Source organism: Hemiscyllium ocellatum, chromosome 34 (genome assembly GCF_020745735.1).
Source record: "Hemiscyllium ocellatum isolate sHemOce1 chromosome 34, sHemOce1.pat.X.cur, whole genome shotgun sequence".
In the NCBI taxonomy this organism is placed as follows: domain Eukaryota; kingdom Metazoa; phylum Chordata; class Chondrichthyes; order Orectolobiformes; family Hemiscylliidae; genus Hemiscyllium; species Hemiscyllium ocellatum.
In genome coordinates this window covers 23752103-23770012 of record NC_083434.1, presented here as the reverse complement: position 1 = coordinate 23770012, position 17910 = coordinate 23752103, and the positions used below count along the sequence as shown (strand labels likewise).

The window sequence follows — 17910 nt, the reverse complement described above, 5'->3', positions numbered from 1 at the left end:
TTAGTATGCTCACCCCTTTTTAGCTTATTTAAAGCATGTGCTGTCTTCAATGTGAATTGTTAAACCAAAGCTTTTCATCTGCCTTGGCCTGAAGATCTATTGGTGGTATTTTGGAGAATAGGGTAGGAACTTAGGCTAACTGCTCTCTCAATGTCACGAAGTTTTTCGAGTCATTACCTCATTACTATTGGTGGGAGATCTCTGTGCACACTTTACTGCTGTGTTTCCTTCATTCCTGGCAATATCCTGGCCAATCTTTTCTGAACCCTTTCCAACTTGAGTTTCAGATATAAAGATAGAGTGGTGCTGTTTTCCAGGCGCAAGTGAGGACTGCAGATGCTGGAGATTAGAGTCGAGAGTGTGGTGCTGGAAAAGCACAGCAAGTCAGACAGCATCCAAGGACCCCTTGGAAAATCGATGTTTCGGGCAAAGGCCCTTCATCAGGAATGAGGCTGGGAGCCTCAGGGGTGGAGAGCTAAATGGGAGGGGGCGGGGCCAGGGGAAGGCAGCTGAGAGTGCAATAGGTGGATGAAAGTGGGGGTAAAGGTGATAGGTTGGAGGGGAGGGTGGAGTGGATAGGTGGGAAGGAAGATGGACAAGTAGGACAGATCATGAGGATGGTGTTGAGCTGGAAGGTTTAAACTGGGATAAGGTGGAGAGAAGGGAAATGAGGAAACTGGTGAAATCCACATTGATGCCATGGGGATGGAAGATTCCCTGGGGGAAGATGAGGCATCCTTCCTCTAGATGTCGGATGGTAAGGGAGTGGTGATGGAGGACGCCAAGGATCTGCATGTCCTTGGCAAAGTGGGAGGGGGAGTTGAAGTGTTCAGCCAAGGGGCAGTGGGACTGGTTGGTGTTGATGTCCTGGAGATGTTCTCTGAAGTGCTCTGCGAGTAGGCATCTTGTCCCCTCAATGTAGAGGAGACTGCATTGGGAGCAACGCATATAGTCAATGACATGTGGAAGTGCAGGTGAAACTTTGATAGATGTGTAAGGCTCCTTTGGGGCCTTGGATGAAGGTGAGGGGGGAGGTGTCGGTACAGGTTTTGCAATTCCTGTGGGGCAGAGGAAGGTGCCTGAGGGGAGGGTGGGTTCGAGGGGGGCATAGACCTGACGAGGTAGTCGCGGAGGGAACGGCCTTTATAGAAAGCAGATAGAGCTGTTTTCCTGAGGAAGTTGAGGGGTCACCTTATAGAGGTTTATGAAATCATGAGAGGCATAGATAAGGTGAATAGCAAAGGCTTTTTTTTCCCCAAGGGTAGGGGTGTTTAAAACTAGGGGGCATACTTTGATGGTGAGAGGAAAAAGGGCAACCTTTTTTCACACAGAGTAGTTCATGTGTCGAATGAATTGCTAGAGAATGTGCTGGATGCAGGTATGGTAAAGACATTTGAAGAAGTACATGATTAGAATAGAATTCCCACAGCGTGGAAACAGGTTGTTCAGTTCCAACAAATCCACACCGACCCTCTGAAGAGTACCCTCCCAGACACTTGCATTTGACTAATGCCCCTAACCTACACATCTCTGAACACTATGGTCAATTTAGCATGGCCAATTCACCTAACCTGCACATCTTTAGATTGTGGGAGGAAACTGGAGCACCCGGAAGAAACCCAAGCAGACATGGGAAAAATATACAAACCAGCTTTCACAGCCGGTCGCCCAAGGCTGGAATCGAACCCGGGTCCCTCAGTGCTAACCACTGAGCCACTGTTTTGCTGATAAAAATTATAATGCAAATGCTAATACCCTAATCCTGGGGAATCATTATGCAAATGATTTCCTGACTCAGTGATTCCCCAAGACAATGCAGGTTTGATATGTGCTAGCTTCGGGGGATGGATAGAAAGCATTTCTGAATGGAAGAGATTGAATGATGGTTTACATTGATAATAGTAGGGGAGTAGTAGTAAATGATGGTGGGTGGTTCATATTTTTGCATGAATGTTGTCCCCACCCACTTTCAAAATGTTCACTCAGTGCAGTTTAACTCTTTAATATTACATCAATGTCCAGAGAGATATTAAAAGATATTTAATCTTTTAATACTACATTCCTCCCTTTTATCATTCCATGATAACTACCTAGATGGGTCTACCAGCTTTCATAAGAATCTTACTGCCAGTACCTAAGCAAGCTATTGATACACAACATGCAATTATTATAACAACAAAAATTACTAGTCCATGCAGTAATCTTACATGGGAAAAGGTTCCCCAGTAAAGTTCTTAAATCCACAATCCTTAGTGACCACTCCATCCCCTCCAAGTCAAATGGAAATGAGCCAGTTCTCCAAAATCTCCTTCAGTAAAGTCCAACCTGAAAACAAAATCCAGTCTGTCATTGTGCATCACTCCACGGAGAAATCTGATTTCTTAGATAACGGCACTGGAATTCTTAACAAAGCTGACGAGACTTTCAACCTTCCGGATTGGAGAAGGTTTAGAGGGATATGGATCAGGCACAGGCAGATTGGACTAGTTTAGTTATGACATGCTTCACTGGACTAGTTGGACTGAATAGTCTGTTTCCATGCTGTATGACTCTATGAAATGTTAACTCTGTTTCCCCTCTCCACAAATGTTGCCAGTCCTGCTGAGTTTCTCCAGCAATTTCTTTTTGGGGTGAAATGTTATTGGGGTCAGAGGGGATGTGGAATAATCAGATCAGCCATGTTGTTGTTATATGTGGAACTGGCATGAGGGAACAAATAGCATGCTTCTGCCCCTAACCTATATAGGTTGTTCCCTATTTAATTCTTGAATTACCTTAAGTATCTCAGTTCAATCATTCCTAAATCTTGTATAATAAAGTCTTGTCATTCTCTTCAGTTCTCCAGCCACATTTTTAGCTTTTATTTATCAGACCTTGGCAAAATGCCATGATCTTTTGCTACTGAGAGTTGAGACTATCTCTGACACTACCTCAGCCTGAATGGGAATTATACTCTGTTTTTTTTAAGATTAGATTCCCTACAGTGTGGAAACAGGTCCTTCGGCCCAAGTCCACACTGACCCTCTGAAGAGTAACCCACCCAGACCCATTTTCCTCTGACTAATGCACCTAACACCTAATGGGCAATTTAGCATGGCCAATTTACCTAACCTGCACATCTTTGGATTGTGGGAGGAAACCCATACAGACACGGGGAGAATATGCAAACTCCACACAGACAGTCACCTGAGGCTGGAATCGAACCTGGGACCCTGAGGCAGCAGTGCTAACTACTGAGCCACTGTGCCGCTTTCGATGTTAACTTGATGCACAAGCTCACCATGAGCCAATGGAGCTAAATAGATCCTCAAGTCTTGTCTAAAAGTTAGACCAGAGGTTGAAAGCTGTAATATGTGCCTCAACCAATTTGTTTGTTAAGCTTTCCGAGCTGGAGAGAGGCTGTAGTGTCCTCAACAGCTGTTAGTTCAGGAAGAGAAAATAATGAAAAAAATAAGGTAAATAAAGTCAAGCACTGCATCAACCAAGGAAAGTTGGAAAGCTTTGATCCCTTTTGAAATCACATCAGTAATTATGAGCTCTCTTTCTCTCTCATTTATCCTATTCCATATGTGGGAATGGCTGCGGCTGCAAAAGCGAAAACAAAAACTGGAATAACATTGACAGTTTTTTTTAATCTACAGGGCGAACGTGGAAGAAGTGGCACACTAGGCTTCCGTGGTAGTAAAGGAAATAATGTAAGAATAGCTCATGTATTCAAACAGCTACACCGAGTAGACACCAATCCTTTATTTTCTTTATCACTAATTCGTGTTTATATTTGTGTTCACATTGTCATGCAAATGCTGATTTTGTTTTAAATTAGATACTGGGCGCATTATTTCTCCTGCTTCTTTGATAGTTTTGTTTATGTTGAGTCCAATCCATGAATTCTGTCAGAAATTCATAAATCAATTCAGTGACAGAATTCGTTTAAATGCCTGTGACCTCGGATAGCTGGAGACGGACTGTTTAATATTATTGAGCTGGAAAACTTCCAGCAAAACAGCAGCCTTAATTGACCTCAAATGCAACTGCAGATTTCTTTGGCCCATTTTCCCACAGGAACGACATGAGTAGTGATGTCACATAAGAACAAGGAGCAGGAGTAGGCCATCTGGCTTTTTGAACCTGCTCCACCATTCAATGAGATCATGGCTGATCTTTTCATGGACTCAGCTCCACTTATCTGCTCTCCCACCATAAACCTTAAATCCTTTATTGTTAAAAAAAAATCGATTCTTGCTTTAAAACAATTTAGCGAAGGAGCATCAACTACTTCTCTGGACAGGGAATTCCATAGATTCACAACCCTCTGGGTGAAGAAGTCCCTTCTCAATTCAGTCCTAAATCTAGCCCCTCCCCCCTCCTAATTTTGATGCTGGGACCTCTTTTTAGCTACCAGTGGAAACATCCTCTCCATGTGTATCTTATCTGTTCCCATCATAATTTCTATAAGATCCCCACTCATTCTTCTAAATTCCAATGAATATAATCCCAGTGTACCCAGTCTGTCCTCATAAGCAAACCCCCTCAACTCTGGAATAAGTCTAGTGAACATCCTCTGCACCCCGTCCAGTGCCAGTACATCCTTTCTCAAGTAAGGAGACCGAAACTGCACACAGTACTCCAGGTGTGGCCTTACCAGCACCCTATACAGCTGCAACATAATCTTCCTGCTTTGAAACTCAATCCCTTTAGCAACAAAGGACAAAATTCTATTTGCCTTCCTAATTACCTGTTGTACCTGCAGACCAACCTTTTATGATTCATACACAAGGACACCCAGGTCCGTCTGCATAGCAGCATGCTGCAACTTTTTACCATTCAAGTAATTGTCCATTTTACTGTTACTCCTACCAAAATTGATGACTTCACATTTATTAACATTGTATTCCATCTGCCAGACCTTTGCCCATTCACTTACAGTATCTATGTTCCTCTGCAAGCTTTCACGGTCCTCCGTACACTTTGCTCTGCCACTCATCTCTGCAAATTTTGACACACTACACATGGTCCCCCACTCCTAGGTAAATTGTGAATAACTGTGGTCCCAATACTGATCCCTGAGGCATACCAGTAGTTATTGATTGCCAGCCAGAATGGCACTCGTTCAGCCCCATTCTTTGTTACCTGTTAGTCAACCAATCCTCTGTCCAGACTAATATTCTACCCCTAACGCCATGCATCTTTATCTTATGCAGCAGCCTCTTGTCAAAGGCCTTTTGGAAATCTCGGTATACTACATCTACTAGATCCCAGTTATCCACTGTGCTCATAATGTCTTCATAGAATTCCAAAAGATTAGTTAAGCATGACCTGCCCTTCATGAACCCATACCCGAATCTGCCCAAAGGGTCAAATTCTATCTAGATGCTTTGTTATTTCTTCCTTGATAATAGACTCAAGCATATTCTCCACAACAGAAGTTAAGCACCGGTCTATAATTCCCCATCATTTGTCTACCTCCCTTTTTAAACAGTGGTGTCACATTTGCTGTTTTCCAATCTGCTAGAACTAATCTAGAGTCTAGCGAACTTTGGAAAGTTATCACAAATGTACTCACTATTTCTCCTGCCATCTCTTTTAGTACCCTGGGATGCATTCCAACAGGGCCAGGAGACTTGTTGGTCCTTAGCTCCATTAGCTTGCCCAACACGACCTCTTCTATGTTAATGATGGTTCCCAAGTCCTCACCTACTTTCATTTTTGTCAATTACTGGCATGTTATTGGTGTCCTCCACTGTGAAGACTTACACAAAATACCTATTCGATGCCTCGACCATTTCATCATATCCCATGACTAAATGTGCCACTTCATCCTCTAAAGGACCAATGTTTAGCCACTTTTTAAATATATTTAAACAAACTTTTGCTATCTGTCTTTGTGTTCTGTTTTTTCTCATGTTCTATCTTACTTTTCTTTATAGCTCTTTTTGTGGTTTTCTGTTGACCTTTAAATCTTTCCCAATTTTCTAGTTTTTTGCTGATCTATGCCTTCTTTTTCAATTTATATTTATTTCCTTAGACACCCATGGCAGATTACCCCTTTTCTTAAAGTCCTTCATTTTCACTGAATTATACTTTTGCTGAGCACTTTAAAAAAATTACTTTGAAAGTCCTCCACTGCTCAAATGTCCCATCATAAAGTCTTTGTTGCTAGTCTACTTTAGCCAGCTCCTACCTCATCCTATTGTAGTCCCCCATGTTTAAGCACAGGGCCCTGGTATTGGATTTTACCTTCACACTATCCAGCTGTATTCTAAATTCAATCATACTGTGATCACTCCTTCCAAGAGGATCCCTAACTATGTCATTAACTATTCCTGTCTCATTACGCAGGACCAGATCCAGGATAGCTTGCTCCCTTGTCAGTTCCATTACATACTGTTCAAGAAAACTATCACGGATACACTCAATGAATTCCTCCTCAAGGCTACGTTGACTGAGCTGGTTCGACCAATCTACATGTAGATTAAAATCCCCCACGATAATTGCCGTACCATTTTTACTGGCATTAGTTATTTCTTTGCTTGTTGCCCTCCCCAGTGTATAGTGTTATTATTTGGTGGCCTATAGACTGCACCTATCAGTGTCTTTTTCTTCTTAGAATTTCTAATTTCCACCCAAATGGATTCAACCTTATTCTCTATAGAACCTATATCATCTCTCAGCACTGCCCCAATGTTGTCCTTGAATGTCAGAGCTATACCACTTCCCTTTCCTTCCTGTCTGTCCTTCTGGATTGTCTGATACCCCTGGGTATTTAACTCCCAGTCGTGACCACCCTGTAACCATGTCCCTGTAATGGTTACTAAATCATAATCATTTGCAATGATTTGTGCAGTTAACTCATCAACCTCATTACGAATGTTAGGAGCACTCAGCTAAAGCGCCTTTATGCTAGTTTTCATAACCTCATGATTTCCAACATCTGTAATAATATCTCCTGAGTTTTTCTTCCTTTTTACTTCTTTCGTAGTCTGTCTTGTAGTTAAACTCTCCTGCAGACATGCTAACCTTTCTATTTACCATCATACTTCCTGTTGTTTTCCCTTCCCTTCACCTCAGCCACACACACACACACACACACACACACACACACACACACACACACACACACACACACACACACACTCCTAATCACCACTGTTTTTATCCTATTCGCTAGATCACTGGTTCCAGAACGGTTCTGTCCCTTTGGTACAGATCCCTCCTGTTTCAAAACTGATGCCAATGCCCCATGAAATTGAACCCCTGTTTCTCACACCACTCCCTTAGCCATATGCTTACTTCCCTAATTTTCTTATCCAGAGATTATAACCCTTGAGGACCTGTTCCTTAATTTCGTTCCTAATGCTTGATAATCCCCAAATGGGTCCTCCTTCCTAGCCTTGCCTATGCTGTTTGTCCAAACCTGGACCACAACAACTGGAACCTCCCCCTCCCGCTCCAATATCCTTTCCAGAGATGTCCTGCAACCTGGCACTGGGCAGGCAACACACAATGCAGGACTCCCGATCCGGCTTGCAAAGGATATGATCTATGCCCCTAATTATACAATCCCCTATAACTACCACTTGTTTTTTTTGCTCTCACCTCTTGAGTGGCCTCCTGCACCATGGTGCTGTGGTCAGCTGCCACATCCTCCTCACAGCCCTGTCCCTCATTCACATAGCAAGCAAGTACCTCATACCTGTTGTACAAGGTCAAGAGCTGAGGCTTCTCCATTCCTGAACTCAGGATCCCCCTACCTGCCTCACCTGCAATCACACCCTGTGGTCCCTGATCACTGACTGAATTTGAATTACTTAATCTATCAGGCGTGACTGCTTCCTGAAACAAAATGCCAGGTAACTCTCCCCTTCCTGGATGTGCTTCAGTGTTTGAAGCTCAGATTCCAGCTCATCAGTTTTGAGCCAGAGTTCTTCCAGCAACTAACACTTGCTGCAGATGTGGTCACTGCCGTTCACAATGGGATCAGCCAGCTCCTACTTCATACAGCTCCAGCACATCACCTGCCCAGCCATTTCTACTCAATTGGTTACTTTATTAACTTGTATAAATTTATGAGTTAATTAATTTCTTATACTTCTTTTCTATGCTCTTTTTCAACCTTACTGCAGATTTCCTACCAGCCAATCACGTCACTGCATTCATGTGATGTCAGTCCAGTGTCATTAACAGTGAGAATGTGTTTTATGCTCACTCTGTGTTACTGCTGTTACTGTTTGTCCCTCCGATTGCTCCCAGCAGACTAGGCCACGCTTTCCGAGCTCAGTGAGTTTTATACTCACTCCTGAGCTCAGTGGGTTTTATATTCACTCCGTGCTGCTGCTGCTGCTACTGTTCCTCCCTCTGGCCTCTCCCAGCAGACTAGGTCGCACTCAGTGAGCTTTATAAAGAACAACCTCAGTTATTGAAACATGAATTATCTGAATTTTGGATTATCCGAACAAGATCTCAAGGTGCCGTGAAAATGTTATCCCTTATCTGAACGAAAGATTCCCCGTCTGTCTCATTGAGATAATCGAGGTTATTCTGTACTCACTCCTTGTTGCTGCTGCTGGTCCGCCTTCCAACCATTCCCCACAGACTAGGCCACGCTCCCCGAGCTCAGTGAGTTTTATACTCACTTTCGAGCTCAGTGAGTTTTATACTCACTTTCGAGCTCAGTGAGTTTTATACTCACTTTCGAGCTCAGTGAGTTTTATACTCACTCCCTAAGTTGGTGGCACGGTAGTACAGTGGATAGCACTGCTGCCTCACAGCGCCAGAGACCTGGGTTCAATTCCACCTCAGGTGAGTTTAATACTCACTCTGCGCTGCTCTGCCTTCCGATAGTTCCCTGCAGACTAGTCAGGGCAGTGTTGCCAGTGAAATGCTACCAACCTGCACCAAATCTAAGCTTATAAGGGCCTAAGTGATGTGGGTTAAAGCAAGATTTAGGGCAAAATTGGATGAGAAATCCAGCAAGGCCCATCTTGACATTGGGAGCAACTCGCTCCATGCTTTTTACAAGTGGGATAGTGAGATCCTCACAAGGGAGCAGTGAGTTGTCAGTGAATGACGATTAAATTTTGTTAAACACCCTATTGGTGGAATCACTTCACTATCTTAATATCCAGCATTCCAATTTACCAAACTCACCAAACAAACTCGACAACAAGAAAAACCGAAAAAACTGAGGTTGCTGAGAACCTGAAACAAAAACAGAAATTGCTTGAAAAATTCAGTGCTCTGCAATCATCTATGCAGAGAAATCAGAGTTAACGGTTAATCAGAGAACAGCTTTGAAGAAGGGTCACTGGAGTTGAAATGCTATTTTTGATAACGAGTAAACTTGGCATGGAAAACAGAGCATGCCCCTAGTGAATTCAGCTTGCTGCTTCCTCCAAAAGATCTTCATGTTGGTTACCAGGCAAGAAATTTCAGAGCACACAACATGGGCACTGGTCAGATGCACGCCACATCTACATTGATATGCAACATATGTCAGTCTCTTGACATTTTTCTGGCCACATACTGGACACTCTACATTGCAATGCTGCACCTCAGGGTACAATGGCTTGTCCAATGATTGTAATGCTGCAGCAAAGATATTGTCTACTCAGAGACATGGACAAATTTGATGGACTGGCTGCATCTCCAGGTTCTTTGTTTGTTCTCACAGCATTCACTCATCCTTGCATTCTCTTGTTGAATTTTGGCATTGCTACTTCAGGTCCATATTACCTACATCTTTACATTTGCCATTTAGTGCTCACATAAAGGAAGGGAACTTGTCACCAGGTTTCAGTCAAGTCTAGAGGACAACTTTCACTCATTGAGCCAAGGGCAACCTTGGGTATCATTAAGGGCTTGGAAATGATCAGTTAGCCACTTGGAGTGGTCAGAATCAGAGTACTCTTCACATAAGGGGTGGACAGTTGAATGTTGTATGGCCCCCAACAGTCTTGATTCTTTATGCCTTTTTTGGGAGTTGCTTTCCTCCTGGAATAAGAGAAGCATAGGTATTCAGGGAGATGAAAGTGACATGGCTGTTGTTTTTGGGGCAGATGGGGAGGTGTTCTGAGTGAATGAGGGAGTAGTGCAGACAGCATGCAGCATTAGTGGTGACAATGAATGAGGGAAGACATTGCAGGCATTAATGAGAGCAGGAGAGCATTAGCTTTGGTGAGAGTGGGAGGTATCGGAGAGAAGGTTATGGCACGTAAGCTGGCATAGTGTAGAAGGTCATTGACCTTCCTGCCATGCTGGGCATTTCACCAGATGGGTAAAAAATGAGGTCTGCAGATGCTGGAGATCACAGTTGAAAATGTGTTGCTGGTTAAAGCACAGCAGGTTAGGCAACATCCAAGGAATAGGAAATTCGACGTTTCGGGCATAAGCCCTTCATCAGGAATGAGGAGAGTGTACCAAGCAGGCTAAGATAAAAGGTAGGGAGGAGGGACTTGGGAGAGGGGTGATGGAGATGTGATAGGTGGAAGGAGGTCAAAGTGAGGGTGATAGGCCGGAGTGGGGTGGGGGCGGAGAGGTCAGGAAGAAGATTGCAGGTTAGGAGGGCGGTGCTGAGTTCGAGGGAACTGACTGAGACAAGGTGGGGGGAGGGGAAATGAGGAAACTGGAGAAATCTGAGTTCATCCCTTGTGGTTGGAGGGTTCCCAGGCGGAAGATGAGGCGCTCCTCCTCCAGCCGTCGTGTTGTTATGTTCTGCCGGTGGAGGAGTCCAAGGACCTGCATGTCCTCGGTGGAGTGGGAGGGAAAGTTAAAGTGTTGAGCCACGGGGTGATTGGGTTGGTTGGTCCGGGTGTCCGAGGTGTTCGCCACCATACGTAACCCCGCCCCCAAGCTTATTTCCTGCACTGATCTGTGTGTTAACCTCCGATCCAGCTGGCATGGTTTTGTATCATGGCCTCTACAGCTCATCCTAAGGGAAGTGGAAGACCTGCCTCTCCATCATGCTGTCCAGCAGAACCTCTAGCTTCCTGCCCATAAAATAGTTTACCAATATCCCCCTGTCTGTCATGTCCATGATAAATGTTGGGAGCCATGGAGGGCAGTTTTGGCCTGTACTTGTTTGGGTGCCCAATGGCCTTTTAAAGGTGACACGTGAATTTTGGTATATCCAAAGTGACAAGTTGTTCTGAGGATGGCTTTTGGAAAGATAGGGCGGGAATTGGATGTGAGGAATACTATGCGGGAAAGTTAGATAGCTAATGGGCAAAATCGTTTACGGAATAAAAAGAAACCCACTAGATCCTATGGGCAGGAATCCCTCCATTAAAACACAATACAATTCAGACTTAGCCAAAAATAAATATCATTCAGCACTCAGTCTATCAATGAACTGTATTCCCTGGTGATATGTTAGCCTTCATTCAAAACATTGAGTACTGTGCATGGAGGCTGGTGCTTATTGAAGTATTGTATTGCCAGTTTTGAACACAAATTCGTTGAGATGCAATGAAACAGATAATTAAGACGCTCCGTGGCACTGTGGTTTGGAAGTTAATGCTCTTCATTATTTGTAACCTGGTCTTTACTGGCTTTCAAACAAAATTGGCTCTGATGAAATTTAATGGTAATAACAATGGAAATTTCAGAGAAAAGTTATGATAGTTTTCAATTTGGATTAGTTGTGAGTATTGATTATGTTTTTGATTTTAGATAAACTGCAATATATTGGAACACTTCCATCCTTTAGCCATTTTCATTATGTGATTATATTTCAATCCATTAGAAGTTGTCAGCTAGCTAAAAACAAATTGGTTTTTGCTTTGTTCAAGGGGCGACCTGGCCGGAGAGGACTTGTGGGTAAAACGGTGAGTTGATAGCTTCCTTGAGTTTAATAACATTTAATAAGATAAATAACAAGATTTGTTACCTGACAGCTTGTTTGGATTCAAGATGATGGACAGCTGTTGCTAATACCATGACAACATTTCCTGATCAACATCACATCATCACCCACCCTCACTTTCTCTCCTTCTCTTCTCCCCCACTCCCCTTCCTCTCTCTTACACTCTCACTCTCTCTTGCTCTCTCTCCCTCTCTCCCACTCTCCTTTCCCCCACCTACCTCTCCCTCTTTCTCTTTTCCTCTCTCCCTCTCCCTCTGACAATATATTCTTTTATATGAAACCTGCATTACAATTACATGCTCTTTCCTAGTTTTCAGGATGCCGAGGCCTCTGCTGAAAGTTTCAGGGCCATCCTCGCTCCGCTCGGCTCAGCAAGCTGAGCAGAGCACAGGGACCTGGTGATTGGTGGGGTTGGAATTTTCAACATAGGCTAAATTCCAGGAGAGAAGACTTTCTAGTTATGGGCATATCGAAAGAGAATTGGGAGCAGCATGTAATTTTAGTTTGAATATTTGCAACGGGTTAGAGTCATCCACTACAGCTGAACAACATGACATCAAAGTTCACTCCGCAATCACTATGCAGGGTGCTGCAACCAGACACCAATTTTGTATGATTCGGGATGGGATTCGCCAAATTGCTGTGCTCCCAAATTAGGAGAAATGAATTGGCTGCCTTTCTCCATTCCCCTCAAATGGCCACAACACGATTAATTTAAAGAGATTCCATTCCTTTGTAGATGCCTTTCTCCCAGAGGAAGTGAACTTATCTTTAAAAAGGAACCCATTTAATCAGGCTTTCTGGAGTGCCCTAATAATTGGAGATAATATGGTGAGAGATGTTGGGTATTGATTGGATTAGAATTCGATTAGATTAGAAGATGATTTCCAGCTTTTCTGTGCCCTAATCTTGGTGAGAATGTGCTTTACCCAGATGTACCCTGACTCCGGATGACTACTAAAGACATTGTTACTTTACCTGTAAAAAGAAATAGAAAGAATTTGTATATATACAGTGTCTGTGATGACGCCAGTTTATCCACAGTACAATGCAGTCAATGAGTGACTCTTGATGTGTAGTCACTGTTAAAAGGCAGAACATGGGCCAGTCAATTTGGACTTGGAAATGTTCCACAGGAATTAGATAATGAACAGGTCATCTGTTTTAGTTGTTGTTTGAGGAATAAATAATGGCCAGGCTAATAGGGAGAACACTCCCATTCTTTGAATAAGTGGACAGGATCTTTTATAACCACATATTTCTGCTCTTAGCCTGCAGTGGCTCGAGGACAGTTCACTTTCTCCAGGGCAACTAAGGGTGGGCAATAAGTGTTGGCCAAGCCAGTGATACCCATATAACTACATTCCATGAGTAAACTAAAATAAACTGATTATCATTAAAACATTTACTTCAATACAGAACTTTTTTGTCTCATGCCTAAAACATACATTACCATTGTGCAGTTTAACACATCCTGGTCCACAAAAACTGGAACCAGTATAAGATTACAGATTGTGCTGTGGATGCATCAGGAAAGCACTCAGATCAATCAAAGTCTTTATCCCCACTGAAGTCAAAAGTAGGTGAAAGATTGTCACATTGAAAACTATCGTTGTTTTAACGTGACCATCTAGATTTAGATTAGATTAGATTTACAGTGTGGAAACAGGCCCTTCGGCCCAACAAGTCCACACCGACCCGCCGAAGCGAAACCCACCCATACCCCTACATTTACCCCTTACCTAACACTACGGGCAACTTAGCATGGCCAATTCACCTGACCCGCACATCTTTGGACTGTGGGAGGAAACCGGAGCACCCGGAGGAAACCCACGCAGACACGGGGAGAACGTGCAAACTCCACACAGTCAGTCGCCTGAGGCGGGAATTGAACCCGGGTCTCAGGTGCTGTGAGGCAGCAGTGCTAACCACTGTGCCACCATGCCGCCCACAATTTAGTAGTGTGGCTGCCTGATTTTACACCTGTATTGAAACGAAAGTAAGATCTTCAAGCTGAAAAACAAGCAGCTGATCTTGTTGCATCAGTTTTTCATGAGGCAGATTAATAAAACTTAACCCTTTCCCCACTACCTCACCAAAATATTGCAGCATTGAATCAGTATTTGAAGAAATGAATTGCAAAATATTAGATTAGATTCTCTGCAGTGTGGAAACAGGCTTTTTGGCCCAACGAATCCACACCGATCCTCCCAATGCACCTAAGTCTATGAGCAATTTAGCAAGACCAATTCACCTGACCTGCACATCTTTGGACCGTGGGAGGAAACCCACGCAGACAGGGGGAGAATGTGCAAACACCACACAGACAGTTGCCTGAGGTGGGAATTGAACCCTGGCACTGTAAGGCAGCAGTGCTAACCATTGAGCCACCATGCCGTCCCTGAGAATATCTGCTATTACTCTGAGAATATCTGCTATTCAGGAGACGATGAAGATTTAATGATAGAGGTCAATTTTGAGCTGGTCAATATTAACCTGAAACTTTGATAAATTTTGCTTGAGGAAGTAAGTATTAATCTGTTAAGTATAATGTGGTAGAATCAAGTTATCACCAATTATTGCTCTTACTGGCATGTTAAGAACTAAAATTGAGAGAAGCGCATGTAAATTGCACTTCTGGCCACCCATCTGTACAGTACATGGACAAAACAAATCTGCAGATGCTAGAATCCAAATTAGACAGGTAGGAGGCTGGAAGAACACAGCAAGCCACGTGACATCAGGAGCAGGAGAAGTCAACGTTTTGGTTATGACCCTTCCTCAAGGAAGCAGAGTATGGCACTAACTTCCAAGCTAGAAGGCCATGAGAGTCCATCCTCTGGTAATTCTTGCTGATACGATTTGAGTCCATATCAATAAATGCAGTTCCCAAGAAGCGTATCTGAGCTTCTCCACTGGCTTTGAATCTCATTGAAAACAGTTTTTAATCCCCTCATTAATATTTAAATTTCCTTCTACAGGGTGTCAGGGGACCTTCTGGTTACCCAGGATCCATTGGGCCCTCTGGACTCCATGGCCAACAGGTATATTTGCATTTTCTAATGTATCTTCTAGAAATGCTGTTTGGTTAGATTTGTATGAACTGAATAGCTAATTTGCAAGTCTCAATCTCTGAGGCTTTTATATCAGTTAAGATTGATGTGATTCTGACTTGAACTGTTCCTCTAAAGTTGGATCGTATTTTGTTTTGTTTGTCAGCATGTTTCTTCATTTACTCCTATTGGTTAAGTGTGGGATAGAGTCCAGAAGTGGCCTGACTACAGAAATTCCAATTTATGATGCTTAAGAATATTATTTGTTTCCCTGGTTATCAAATTTGAGGTGATGAAAATGTAATTTGGTCCCTGATTCAAGTGAAAAATTTTAATATAATAACAAACTGAAGTAAAGCACAGGTGAAGTAAGGTGTTGACTTTGGATTATAGTCAGATTGTTTCACATTAAGAGTTGAGGCATGCTTTTTTCCTGCAATCTGATTTCCCTCTCCATTTTCTTTCTCACTGCTTTAATTAAAAGGATAATCAGGATATTTTCACAAGAGTCGAGAGTGTGGTGCTGGAAAAGCACAGCAGATCAGGCAGCATCCGAGGAGCAGGGGAATCCACATTTTGGGCAAAAGCCCTTCATCAAGAAGAACTGATGAAGGGATTTTGCCCGAAATGTCCATTTTCCCACTCCTCCGATGCTGCCTGACCTGCTGTGTTTTTCCAGCACCACACTCTTGACTCTAATCTGCAGTACTCACATTTGCCTATGTTTTCACAAAAGACACAGCACCATCTGGCTGTTAATTAAAATTGCACAAGCGAAGATCGCAAGATTTTTGTAAAAACAAAATCCTCACAGCTCTGTATTTTTCACCTGAATATGACAACTACTATCAAACAGCCTTGGTGGAATCAATCAATCATGAAATCCATAAAGTGTGGAAGCACGCCATTCAGTCATTGAGTCCACTCTGACCCACCACAGAGCATCCCATCCAGACCCACCCACCTCTACCTCTATCCACCTCCCCCCGGCCCTATCTCTCTAACTCTGCATTTCCCATGGCTAATTCACTTAATCTACACATCCCTGGACACTGTGGGCAACTTAGCAAGACCAATCCACCCAAACTACACACGTTTGGACTGTGGGAGGAAACCAGAGCACCCAGAGGAAAACCACTTGGATATGGGGAGAATGTCTGTGGAGTTTTTAAAGTCACCCGAGGCTGGAATGGAAGCCGGGTCCCTGGCAACAATGGTAACCACTGAGCCACTGTGCTGCCCTTTTACACAATGCATTTCAGATCATTACAATTTCTACTGTTTGAATTGCCCTTCTAATTCTTTTGCCAGTTACCTCAAATCTGTAATCTTGGGGGTGGACAAAACAGCATTGGGGGTTGGGGGGAGCATCATTACATGGGGAAGTGCACAGGGGAATTCTTGTAAAGGCAGCCTTTGGTTGGAGCTGCACCCAGTCGGAAAAGAGATCTGTTGCTGGGCGTGTGCCACTGTGTTGGAAAACTTTGGACCAACCAGATGCTCCTCCTCAGCTTTCATTCCTCACCTTTTTAACAAAGGTTTTAGAATTGACATTGGCAGCCCTGTGAATCCTGAACCTCCCTCGATCAAAAGGACTCACACTGAGAATGGGGTCAGGAAACTGGCACATTGGTTGGTACATTGGCTGGTGTGACTATATTTGAACCCTCTCTTTGTTCTCGACCTTGGCAGAGCCCATAGATCTTCCCCATGTCTCGATTTAGAAAGTTGATGATTCCATATGCTTGTTTTTAAAACAGCTTTTAGAACTTGTTCTGTTTCCTTCAAAAGATTTATCTCTGTTCCAGCAGTAACTCTGTTTATAATTATACCATTTAGTTTGCAATACTTCAATGTCAGAGCAATTGTTCCTGACTCAAATCTTGGAAACATTCATAATCACAAAATGGAGTAGCCAAACTAGTAGTGAAAATGTTTAAATATAGTTTCCATTTATTAACTCATTTGTTAGTGCTGATATTGATGTTAGTGAATTCTCAGTCAGTTATTTTTATTTTTGGTTTACAGGTAGGCACTGTATTTATTTTTATTGATTAATGGACAATATTGATACAGGATAAGTCAGGAGACTGAGAAGTGGTGTCTCATTTAACGTTGTATGATGTTTTCCAACAATGTGAGAAATCTAACATTTCCCCACCTGAGTCATAACCTATAGGTTAGATTTTGACTGGTTTTCTTCATATACTAAGCACCTTTAATAATTTTCCAGGGATCTGCAGGAACTGTTGGATTGAAAGGAGTAAAAGGAGAGCAAGGATTACCAGGGATTCCGGTTAGTAAGAGTTTTAAATGTGTCAACATATGATTGCACTGTCTAGTGGCTTTAGATTCAACGTTGTATTTCTCAAAATTTCAGGACTGATTCCCAAGGCATTTCAAGTCAAAGAAAGCAAATTTCCTGAGAGCTAGGAATTGTAGGTTTAGTGGGTTAATGAGGCTTAGTTGCTGTCAAGAGTTGGGCAACAATTTATTAACCTATCCTTGATTATGTTGAGGTCTTTTTACCCTCCTTGAGATTACATGTTTGAGAGTGAGGTTACTTTGATATATCGTAGTGACTGACCTGGGTACGATGGATTAAATGATTATTTCTTACTGAGAAAGTAAAGGACTTAGACTTTAGAGCACCTTTTACTGTATTACACATCACAAAACATGACAAGTGAAGTACAGATGTCGCAGAGGTACGGAGATAAATGGCCAAATACACTGTTTCAGAGAGGACAGATGGAGCACCGTCAACATGAGCAACGGCCCTCTGTCCTGTTTGTATTGTCAGCCTAGACATTCATGCTTTAGTTTCTGGATTGGGGCTTGAACCCACAACCTCCTAATCAACAAGAGTGTTATCCAGCAAGTAGCTCACTAATATAAGTTGAGGCAATGAAAGTGAAAAGTTGTCACATCTTTGGCTGGAAAGGCAGCTGTAATTGTGACATTTTTGCATCTGACCTGATTCCAGTTTCAAACAAA

General features: G+C 42.9%; 1 protein-coding gene across 1 annotated transcript in view; it reads left to right on the top strand.

The window, feature by feature from the left end:
- The window catches only part of LOC132832154 (collagen alpha-6(VI) chain-like), a 115578-nt gene that overhangs the window by 63726 nt on the left and 33942 nt on the right, over positions 1 to 17910 (top strand). Inside the window, exons 20-22 of the mRNA XM_060849903.1 lie at positions 3642 to 3695; positions 14842 to 14904; positions 17147 to 17209. Coding sequence (XP_060705886.1) covers positions 3642 to 3695; positions 14842 to 14904; positions 17147 to 17209 — 180 coding nt within the window. The remainder of the gene's footprint in view (positions 1 to 3641; positions 3696 to 14841; positions 14905 to 17146; positions 17210 to 17910) is intronic.